The sequence below is a fragment of the Barbus barbus genome (genome assembly GCF_936440315.1).
Source record: "Barbus barbus genome assembly, chromosome: 15".
Classification (NCBI taxonomy): Eukaryota; Metazoa; Chordata; class Actinopteri; order Cypriniformes; family Cyprinidae; genus Barbus; species Barbus barbus.
This window is the reverse complement of record NC_136743.1, coordinates 14,588,336-14,600,861: the sequence shown is the minus strand read 5'-3', so window position 1 is coordinate 14,600,861 and position 12,526 is coordinate 14,588,336. Positions and strand designations below refer to the sequence as shown.

Genomic DNA, 12,526 nt, shown 5'->3' with positions numbered 1-12,526 from the left:
TGAAGTAAAAAAAAAAAAAATGAATCCCCTTAATGAAACATATTAACCAGTTGCACTCTTCTGTAATCATGACTTAAATTAATAGAGGACAGCTGTCACATTATATGCCAGTGAAAATATATTTAAAAAAAAAAATGTATATGTTTAGTCATTAAGTCTCATTTAAAGAAAAAAAATATTACCACCAATATTGTCCAGAAAAAAAAGACACTTCAGTGACCTTTTGTGCATGTTATATATATATATGTAACAAGTGTAACTTGCCAGAGGAACTAGGCTAAAGGTTGGTATTTAAGTGATATTTAAACTTTTTAGAGAGACTTAATCAGTACAACAGTAATAAACCACTAAAGTACAAGGTGACATCACAAAAATATGATTGTGTTGGCCAACAGAAATTGGAATTATAGGAACTGGAAGTATATAAAATTACAAAAAAAATTAACATGTCAAAATAGGCTGTAAAACACGTGATAACGGACCTGTCATGAATATAAAATAAATCAAGTAAAAGCCTATTATTTCAATAATATGCGGCTTCTGGTGCTAAAGCAGACAGTCAGTGGTACTCAGTGATCTCCTCCCCTCCTTCACATTCACTCCCATGATGCAACAGCAAACAAAGAGGGCAGAGAAAAGAGACAGGACAGGGAAAAACGGCAGCTGGCTAGAGAAAAGTTTCAAACGCCGAAAATAGGCACAATTCAAAACGTCCACAGCGTACGGTGTCACTTTATTGCAAAACGCGGTCATAAAGTGGCCATTATTCCTCGTCTCTGTAGAAATTGAGCTCGTTTCTGCGCTGTTTTTGTAAGTGCAGGTATCAGCTAGCCGTGAAGTAATAATGTCTCCTAATGTGATTTCATAGCTCTGCGGACACTGATATGAAAACTGCTGTTAGTTGACAGTGTATTCAAGCCACGGCAGGTAATGTATAGTTAATATTTGTATGTGAATATTGATGGTTAGCATTGTAGCATTAGACAGAAGTGATGTTTAATATACAAGGCCTGTACAGGTTAGCATGAGTGCTAACTGCTCTTAAAACGTTAGCACGCTCATTTTTATGAATTCAAGGAGTGTTTTGAACTTTGAACTGTATAACTTGTTTATAGAATAGCAGATTCATATTGTATATCTGTTATTATCTGATGAATTCATAACGCGCACTGGACATGACAGACAACAATCAGACATAACTATTTAACCTACTGCAATATAATAATGTCATTATTTTGAAATACATAGCACACGCGAATGTCAGCCTTGATTACCCTATACATTTTCCTAGAGAAGTGGTATTTGCTACCATGTGTTTATGTTAAATATGCAATATGGTTTTTAATTATTTTGGATTTAATCTGGTGAGTCTGTACTGTTTATTGAACAAATAACTTTTAAAATCAACATGAGTCCTATCTCTTAAAACCCTGTTTACTTTATTGGTTCATGTTGCTGGACCTATTGTGTGTGATTTATTTGTGCATGTTATGTTTGCACGTCTTAATATTTTTTACAGTTTTTTTTTTCCAGGATTCTTTGAATAGAAAGTTCAAAACAATAGCATGTATTTTAGATAAAAATATTTTGTAACATTAATATGGTCTTCACTGTCCGTTTTGATCGAATGAATGCTTCCTTTCTATTAATTTCCTAAAAAATTGTAATGTAACAATCAGACATTACCCAAAACAAGGACTAATACATTGGACCATTTAGACCAATCATTGAATGTAGCCTAATAATCATTTAATTATTACCTTGTCAAGAATTGGTCTTAAAAGGGGGATCTTTTCAGTCTCTAGCTTTTATGACAAATTGAGACACTTCACAGAATATTTGTCAAACCACTTATGAGTTAGTCAAGGAAAGAAGGTGTATAAAATGGTGAAAACCTTTCACTGAATTTTCTGTCTTAAATTGCGAAAGAAACATGAGTTGCGATTGTTGTTTTATCCTGAATGTAATGAAATTTTATATATATATATATATATATATATATATATATGATTACTTTGTATTTTTAGTCAATTAATGTCTTTTTCTGTTTTGTAGGTATGGCAGTCGTGGGTCGTATGTGATCAGCTATGTGTAAGTGTTCACAATCATCTCCCTCATCCCAAGAACATCACTCATAATCCCCCTTCAAATCATTAAGGGGGTTCTTTCAGAATGAAGAAGATCAGTCTGAAAACAATAAGAAAGTCATTTAATATAAAAGGTAAAGAAGAGAATGAACTTGCCGCATCACAGCCGGACCTGTCAGACAGTTTCTCCGCTGAAGACTCTCTGTTTGGAGGATGCTACAGTAAAGATCTCGTCAGTAGTGACCTGGATAACGAGGATGAAAAAAGACCCAAAGTCAGATCTAAGAGCGAGGGTCTCATGGGTACCTTGAAAAGGAGACTCTCAGCAAAACAGAAACCAAAGGTCAAGGGTGGTTCTCCATCTGTATGCTCTATAGATGATGACACCTTCTCTTCTTCTTCGGCACCCATTACTCTAAGTGACATAAAATCCCAGCGTTCCTCCCGCTCCACATCCGTCCATAGTCATCATTACAGTCCCACCCCGTGGCCTCTCAGACCAGTGAACTCGGAGGAGACGTGCATCAAAATGGACGTTAAGGCATTAATGAACTCCTCAGATCCAAGTCCGGCTCTCAACGGTGTGCGCCAAGACTTCCTAGACCTCCAGAGAGAGTTCAAAGAATCTAGCGATTCGTTGAAACTCACCAGATGTGTGCCAGACCATCATTCTGGCGCTCAGAATGGTGATTTGCACCTTGAAATGGATGAACATGTGCCTGTAGTCATTGGTCTCACAGCTCAGGATTATATTCAATACACAATGCCTTTAGACGATGGACTCTTTCCTGACGACGAAGGTTCGCGCTCTTTTTGCTTAGATGGCACTACACCCATGGACGTCGTTCCGCAGTCAGAGGGATGCAGATCTCTTCATGCAGAGGAGGAACCTATTGACCAGGACCTCCTGTCACCAGACATCTTCATGGAGTCGTCATCGGTGAACCAGCTCTTTTTAAATACTGCAAATGTCTTGCTGCAGGGCTCCAGACTGGAAGCCCCACTTTCCCCCTTGCTACCTCCGTTGCCCGATAGTTATCTCCAGAGAAGCTTCTCTGGGTTTGGTGGTACACATGCTCAGGTTGCAGAGAGAGTCATGCACCATCTCAACTTTGACCCCAACTCAGCTCCAGGGGTGCAGCGGCTCTACGATGCCGTGCAGAACAGTGGACCCATGGTGGTTACTAGTCTCACGGCTGAACTGAAGAAACTAGCTAAGCAGGGTTGGTATTGGGGTCCCATTACAAGATGGGAGGCTGAAGAAAAGCTGACGAATCTTCCAGACGGTTCTTTTTTAGTCCGCGACAGCTCCGATGATCGATATCTTCTAAGCTTGAGCTTTCGCTCACAGGGTAAAACTCTGCACACGCGAATCGAGCACTCGAACGGCAGTTTCAGCTTCTACGAGCAACCTGACATCGAAGGCCACTTGTCAATCGTGGATCTCATTGATAATTCGGTCAAGGATTCAGAGAACGGAGCGTTCTGCTATTCCAGATCTCGCTTGCCGGGGTCCGTCACCTACCCCGTTAGACTGACCAATCCCGTTTCGAGGTTTATGCAAGTGCGCTCACTTCAGTACTTGTGCCGCTTTGTTATCCGCCAGTACACGCGGATAGATCTGATCCAGAAATTGCCTTTACCGAACAAAATGAAAGATTACCTGCAGGAGAAGCACTACTGAATGCAGTAAATCCTGACTCGGTTGCTACTTGCACTTTTTGGAAGACATAACGAAGCAGGTTTTGCAAACATTTCAACAGTTCTGTTACCATTCAATTACACATATTCTGAAAGGAATAATGATGATGTTTGTCGGTCTGGTAGAGTAGATAATTCAGTTGTTTGTGAAGAGTTGAAGTGCCAGAATGTCGTTAGAGTGTTTGGATCTCAATGTTGGAGCATTTTACGCATGTTCTCGTAGTACTGTAGCATTTCATTTTTGTTACAGTCAAAGACAGTCCAGTATTTTTCTTCATATCCCACACTATGAAATATCAGCACACAACTCCAGCTATTTTTTAGGGCGTTTAGAGGTTCTTGGCAAAAATGCACAGAGTATAGAAGCCTTAATAATGGTCGCACGTTTGTGAATGCGTAGATTACATTCCTCCTCGCCCCTTTTTTTGAACACACAACTTTTGTCGTACCAGCCATTGTTATGTCATCATCTCATTCAAAGGGAAAATGTACTAAACAATATGCCAAATGATGTCCTCTCACCATACATATGATCTTACCCTTCTGTGGAGATAATCTAATAAGCTATATTAGCTGCTCATATTTGTCAGATCATAGTCTTTCCCCTTTTTTGTTTGCATTCTTTAGCATGTAATGCCAAGTTTAGGTGCCTCACAGAAACTCATCTTTGCTGTAGTTAATTGATTTTGGACGGTATGATTTGTTCTTTATAACAGTCATCTTTTAACAGGCATGCAGTTACATTATAAATACATCTGGTCTTTTCTCCCTTGCATTGTTTAAGTGTTCATTAGTATTGTATATCATTGTTTAAAAACTGAAAAGTTTCCTGTTATGGACTATGTCAATGGTACAGTTTAAAATCATCTCTTTTTGGGAACAGAATTTGCTTACTGATATGTTGTAACTTGAACTTGTTCTTCAGTTCAAAATAAAAGTTTTATATGATTAATCTCTCTCAGTTCATTCTACTGTAATACTCTTATTCGATCTGTAATTTAAAATCCCGTTTAGGTTAGTAAAAACGTTTTAACAGATGCAGTAACATCATTTTTGTTTTATTTTTACATTCACTAATGGATTTTCTTTCTCCTTTGTCAGTGTTTTATTTATATGCTTATGTTGTATTTGATCTTTAACCTGGAGAATTGCACCCTTTCATTAATGAAATGCAAAGCAGCAAACAAACATCAGGCAAATTTGTTTTCTCTTTCTTTTGTGCTGTATAAGTAAGTACTGTATATAATGTTTTTAAGTAGTGGCTAAATTACCTTTTATAATGACTATATACAGTATATATATGTGTGTATGGTATAAGTAACTAGCTGTTTTCTACAATAGGTCTATCATATGTACCTAATGAGTTTCATAAAATATCATTGTCTTTGATACAGGCTCTTTTTTTTTTTTTTTTATGGTTTCAGTGCTGAATCCAGTGTGCCGTTAATATTTTTAGTGATTCACCTGAAGATCGTGATTTGGCTTATTTGGTGTAGAACGATCATCCTTCTTGCACACATGTGGTGGGTTTAGATTGATGATTAATTTTGACGTTCCCTGTTTTTCAGCTGAGGACTGTCTTGATGGCACGATCGGCACAGCAGTGCTGTTATTTTAATGTTTTTGGAAATAACAATACAAGTGGGCAGAGTGTAGGCTTTATTATTTTTTGCCAAAGAGGCCTTGCACTGTTTTCTCCATTCAGCACATGTGCACATTTTTAAGACTTTTCAACCTTTTCCTTATTTTCTTCGTTAAAAAATTTTAATTACCAAGCAATTTGAGACAGGGTGATAAAATTTTAATATTTTGAGTTTTTGTTTGGAACCGCTGAGTGAGTGAAAGACAGCACAGAGCCAACAACTTTCTGGCTGAAAAACGCATTGTCACATTCCATCAAAAAGACATACTGAACACACTTAATAAATTACTGAAGCAGTTCTGTAAGTCTCTAGAGACAAATACATTTTTAGTATAGTTTTTGTTGTTTTAAACCATTTTATTTGGACAAATCATCTTATTTTCAAACCAGCTCATAGTGTTAATAAAGTTTAATTTGATGCTGCTGTGGGAGAATCCAAGTGCTTTTGCTAATGCCCGATTTTCTGTCTGTTATTAAAACATTAAAATCTTTTAGTTTTGTAATGCAGTGATTGTACGTTGACCATATGTTTTGTTGTTACATCTCACTGCCATTTAAAGACATCAATAGGCCAACAGCTGCTCTGGTGGAGGTGAGTGTTTGTCACGGGATGTGACATTTACACACTCTGGACTTGAGAAGGCATCTAAGATCTTCAGTAAACTGCCTCAAGTATCTTCTGAAGACATATGGATCCATCTTAACCAGCGTGCATTTTGCTTGCATGGTGCTTTAACCCACCCAACGGACTCCAATTGTAAGCATTCTCTTAGAAGGCTGCATTTTATTTCATTTCATCATATGTTGGCTATTATATGGTCAATGCATGATTTGTCAATCCCCTACATCGCTGTGACCCCTCCTGGAATCCATCCTGTTAAGGCTCTGGAGGACACTATTACAGGTGGTGAAGGATTTCTGGCTCTGTTTATTACTCCCTCCCTTCTTTTTTAATTGGTTTCTTTGGAATTTCACATCAGACTCCTTTGAGAGCTTTCTACACTCCACTTACCGGTGTGAATGCCTTCTATATTTTAATCAAAATTACTTCTTTGCATCTGTTTGTCTATTGTATCTGAGGTAATTGAGAAGTTTTGACAGAACATAGACTTCATAAATCCACTTGTCATTCAAGTAATCTGAGAATCAAATCGAACTACAACATTTAAATGTACAAATATATAAAATAATGGGGACATGACTCAAAATTCTCATATTTGATCATTTGGTCGTATTTGATGGCATTTTAATGCATTGTCATACTATTGTTCCTCAGCCTTTTTTATTAATAACTTGCCTGACAATCAGTACTGCTGCTGGATGTATTTATTTATTTATTTATTTTTTTGTTAACAACTGTTTATTAAGTTTTATTTTGTGGAACAGTAGTACAAAACAAAAAGCAGCTGTACAAATTTAAAACCCACCCCACCCCACCCCTTGGTAGACTCAAAAAATAAATAAATAAATAAATAATAATAATAAACACATTAATTAATATTAATAGATAAATATAAACAATAACAAAATAATTTTTACAAAGATTTTAGAAAAGAAGACAACATTAAAAGCTGAATGCCATGAATGTACAGTTTTCAGGTTAGATCCATGTATACGAGAAGTAGAGAGTTCCATTGAGATACACAGTCCAGGTTCGTCTGTCCGTTGTGTGAGGAGGATTCCAACGGTTGACTAGCAATTTTTTTGCTGCTGTGAGAGCAGCTAACAGTAAAGATCTTTGTTGGACGGACAAGGTGAAGTCCCAAAAGTCATTCATGAAAAAATGGCGCGGCGTCAAAAATATCTCAGTACCCAACAAATATGATAGGTCCTGTGAGAGCGGAGTCCAAAAAAGGTGAGAGAGAGGGGCACTCCCCCCAAAAATGCTAAAACTCCTTGGGAACAGAGATTGCACGTAGGAGAAGACCACAGATTCATATAAAAACGTTTAATTGGAGTCAAGTAAACCCTATGCAGCAATTTCCAATGAATCATTTGGTGATTAGGGTTTTTAGAAGACAATTTAAACATACCCCATACCTGATCGGAAGATAAAACATGCACATCCTCATTAAGATCCTTAGCCCAATAATAATAAATAAAGGTTTGTATGAATGCTCAAGAAGAAAGAGACAGATGACTGAAGCAGAGGAGGGAGATTCCTCAGAAGGATTAGTTTGCGCAAAGCTGAACAGGCAGTCGAGACGTCCAAGGCACCCCATATGCCCGTAGGGCCGATCTAATACGCAAATGCATAAAAAAGGAGGTGCCTGGCAGATTATATTGAGTTTTAAGATTCTGGAAGGATTTTAAAACACTATCATCATAGATATCTCCCAGAGTGTTTACTTTATTATGAGTCTATTGCGGACAATGAAATGGAGTACTGCCTGACAAAAGGTTATTATTGTGGAAAATAGGTGAATGCCTATGTCCTTTTGTAACTAGTTGTGAACGTCTTTCAACATCCCTCCATGTGGAGAGGAGATGGGTTACAATGGGACCAAACCGAGATTTACTCTGCCTAAGCGGAACTCCTGAAAAAACAAGATGCTTTAGTTTATACGGATAAACAATAGATTCCTCAATTGTTCTCCAAGACACAGAAGCGTCAGGTTCAAACCAAACAGCTAAAGGGTGGAGGGAAAAGGCTTGAACATTCAGTCTAAAATTAGGGAAAGAAAGACCTCCATGTAATCTACATCGTTGTAAGGTAGTCAGTTTAATACGAGGACGTTTCCCATCCCATATATACCGTGAAACACATGCATCTAGTTTATTCCAGTAGCCAACCGGTGGAGCGAGAGGAATCATGGAAGAAAAAAAATTAATACGTGGGAGAACATTCATTTTAATCACCGATATACGGGCCTGAAAAGAAGGAAGACCAATTTTCCAAATCTGAGGATACTTTGGCTAGAACACTATTATAGTTTTTTGAGACGATTTCCTGCAGGAAAGGAAAAACATCTATCCCCAAGAACTTAAAGGTTTGAACCAATGGAATAGATATAGAAAGGTACATGGAATCAATTTTAGAATTGAGCGGAAGTAAACATTACTTACTCCAATTAATTTTAAACCCAGAGAGAGATCCAAAATGGTCAAATAAATTCAACACATGAGGAATAGAATGTGACGGCTTCTCCAAAAACAATAAGATATCATCAGCAAACAAAGAAATATGATGATGAGTATTCCGTATATTTATGGGAGAAATAGTTTCAGATTGTCGGACCGCTTGAGCTAAGGGTTCCAAGGATAGGGCAAATAACAGAGAAAGCGGGCAACTCTGACGAGTACCTCGATGTATAAAGAATGGGTTAGAGTGAACAGCACCTGTGAGAACAGTGGCTGCTGGATTGGCAAACAGAACTTTTATCATATTTAGGAAACTCGATCCCAGACCCAGATGCTATAGAACCGTCCATAAATAGATCCATTCTAGCTGGTCGAACGCTTTCATTGCATTTAGAGATAATACTGCGCAAGGGGAGGACAAACTATTCTTTGAATTAATAATATGATATAACCTGCGTAAGTTATCTGAAGCTGAGCGAGATTTAATGAATCCTGTTTGGTCATGATGAACTAGTCTATTCATAAATTTCTCTAGACGACGAGAGAGTACTTTAGCATATAATTTAACATCAGTCCCTATCAAAGAAAGTGTCCGGTAAATAGAACGAAAGAAGTCGGATCTTTATCTTTTTTTAACAAGAGAGAAATAACAGCTATATTAATAGATAGGTGAAATGAGCCTTGAGTAACTGAAAAATGTATCATATCTAACACGAGGGGGCCTAAATCCGACCAAAAAGTAGTATACAATTCGATTGGAAGGCCATCTGTGCCTGGGGATTTCCCCTTGTTCATAGATCTAATTGCTGACTCCAGCTCCTGAAGAGTGACCGGTTCAGCCAGGTATTCCGAATCTGAATCTGACAGCCTAGGTAAATCAAGGTTGGACAGAAAGATGCAAAAGAGTCAGGGTCACCATCAGCAGAAGTAGTATAGAGGTTAGAGTAACAAGAGTGAAAGGTAATATTAATATCTTTTGGGTCTGTCATAATGAGCCCAGATTGGGATTTCACTGCTGAAATATTAGCAAACTTTTCATCGTTGCGTAATCTTAGGGGGTGGCTTGGTCTACTCCCTTGAAAATAATAATTCTGCCTGGATCTTTGGATCAGGAATTCTGCCCTGGATCTCAGTAATGAATTGAGTTCAGACCTAACTGCCATGATTTTACTGAGTGTATTATCTGAGAAACAACGCTGATTATCTCTAGTCAGATCAGTTCAATTATCTTTTTGTGTCTGTTTTTCTGAAGGAAAGAGGCATATGCAATTGAATTATTCCTTATAAATATAAAACGCGAACTATCCACCAACGAGGATGAGGTTAAACATTGCTGAAGTTTGTCAGATCACAAAGCTTGAGAGTGTGATTCCTTTGGTCCAGATCTATCTAGGATATGCGACATTACAGAATTCGTATCTGCACCCAATACAATTTCAAAATCTGAAAACTTCAAGAGATTGGTTGACAAAACAGAGAAAAATGTAGGGTCAGGAGTACTAGGGGCATAAACCAGAGATAAATACAATATTCCTATTCTCCACTGTTGTTTTTATGTTATTCTACCATCTGTATCACAACCCTAAATAGTAATATTTAAAGTCCTCCGGACCAATATTAGGACACCCTTGGTTTTAGTATCCAAAGATGAGTGAGATACCACTTCATAAAACTTATTACACCTGCGTATATCCTCCTCTTTCAAATGGGATTCTTGAACTAACACTATATCAATCTTTCTTCTTCGCAAAAAATCCAGAAAACCTGTATGTTTGTGAGGGCCATTTAGCCCATTAATATCACAACTCAGAATATTAAGGTCAGTCATAGGTATCAAACAGAATTATTGCATAATAAGACAAATTACAAGTTTGAGAATAAAACCAATTGAGTCTACCATTAACCACACCCCACCCTCCCTGTTACCATTCAAAAAAACATAAACACATTCCCATGAATTATGGCAGATCAAACCAAGAACAGACCTTGATCTGCCAGCACCACTTAATATGGTCCGTGGCATCAACAAAAACCTGCACATTACTGTAGCACCAACATTTGGCCCCATAGTCACATATTGACTAGGTAGTGTTTCTATTTAAAAAATAAAAAATAAAATAAAGAAAGAAAATATAGAAAGAAAAGAGAGATACAGAATACAACTAAAACAAATAAAATATAATCAGTAAGCGATACTGTATGCACAATGAACTATGAATTAAGAAGTGAACATTAAAGTGAACAGTGAAAGACACAGTCACCTAACCATTTAGACAATCTCTTCTCCGATTAGACAGCAAATGTCCAGCTGAAGTTCACTGAGAGTTAGTGGATGAAAGGGATCTGAGAAAAACTCTTGCTTCTTCTGGGGAGTGTAGCATTTTAGGTTCACCTTGATTGAGAATGATCTTCAGCGTTGCAGGATAAATGAGAAAATTATGGATGTCAGCGTCTCTCATCTCCTTCCTAATTGGCACAAATGCACTTCTTCTTTTTGCGGTGACCGGAGAAGAATCTGGAAAGAAAGACAGCGTTGCTCCGTCAGAAGTTTTCACCGGGGCATGAAGTCTGGCGGCCCGCAGAATGAGCTCCCTGTCCGTGTACCACAGCAGTTTAAAGATGAAAACCAGTGGTTTAGCGCGATCTGAGGAGAGCCTTGTGTACACGCGATGCTCTCGCTCCACTTCAATCTCTTTGACCGCCAGAGACGGGAGCCACATCGGTAGCGATCTTTTCAAAAAGCCCATAGGGTCGTCCTTTTCGTAACCTTCAGGCAATCCAACCAGATGCCGATTGCTGCGCCTATTGCGATCCTGTAAGTCCACAACCTGTTGCTCGAGCTTGGCAATGTGTCTATCGTGATCTGCGATGATTTTCTTTTGTTCTCTCAACTCCCCTGTAAGAAGATCCAGTTTAGAGCATAACGACATGTGAGAAGCGAACTCGTTCCACATCGCCGTCAACTCGGTTCTTAGAATGTCCTCAGTGTGTAACAGTGTTCGCCATCTTGTCCATCATATCACTTGAGTTCGGTGACTTGGATTTCTTCGTAATCGGAGAAGCCGACGGAGACGACTCCTGCTGTTTACAACTACATGCCATCAGGTAAAGCACCACCAATGAATAAAACTTAAAACAAAACGAAAAAAATCTGCAAAAAGAGGCCAAACGTATGGAGCTCAGTTCAACTGCGACTAGGTTCATGAGCACGTCACGTGACTTCTCTGGATGTATATTTTGCATCCACCAACGCTTATAACATCCACCATTACGCATTTTTCAAAGTCATTTAATTCTTTCATCTTGCTCAATCTTCCTTGAATTTCAAACATGTAATTCTCAGTTATCTCATTTCCTGGTAAATAATATGGCCTGTGCACACCTATCTGGTTACTGACAATTTCATCTATTCCACAGTCTGTTTTGTTCGTTTCATCTAATGGCAACTACTCAGCACACGATAAGATGAAATGCTTCTTCTGTTCACCATGCTTATTTGGTTAATATCGGGATACATTCTGTAAATTTAAATGTTACATCAGAGATTAAGCATTAAAGGAGGTTTTATTCTGTCCTCTCTGGAAAACTCGTGCAAGTTTGACTGGCAAGGCCAAGTGCCTTTTGAAGCATATGAGAACATTTTAATATTTCATAGAGGAGCAAAATGTCACAGATGAAACAATCCAATCAAATTCCTATAGCCTGAGGTGCAGTTTCTGTCCTGGATAGATGATGAGGAAATGTTATCTGAGCTGCACGGGCTCCTGCGAATGTCGCTTGATGCTGAATAAATAACCACCTGTTAGGTATTCAGTTGAAACTATGCAACCTCAGCCTTTGTGGAAAAGCCAGTTACAGCTCATTCATGTTGATATATTTTTTCCTATATATAATTTTTAGATCATTAATACAGAAGAACACCATTTTAAATTTTGCGTAAAATTTTTTTTGATTGACTAACATTCTAAGATGTGCAATTATTTTCCAATAAACTCACAACTGTACAGTAGTTCTA

The 12,526-nt window shown here is 38.0% G+C and overlaps 1 protein-coding gene across 1 annotated transcript; it reads left to right on the top strand.

The window, feature by feature from the left end:
- Nucleotides 1–598: 598 nt before the first annotated feature.
- LOC306880735 (suppressor of cytokine signaling 6-like) lies at nt 599–5,176 on the top strand. Its single transcript, XM_079434471.1, has 2 exons — nt 599–927; nt 2,056–5,176. The coding sequence occupies exon 2, from the start codon at nt 2,173–2,175 to the stop codon at nt 3,769–3,771; it is 1,599 nt and encodes a 532-aa protein (XP_079290597.1). The 5' UTR covers nt 599–927; nt 2,056–2,172; the 3' UTR covers nt 3,772–5,176.
- The last annotated feature ends 7,350 nt before the right edge of the window (nt 5,177–12,526 follow it).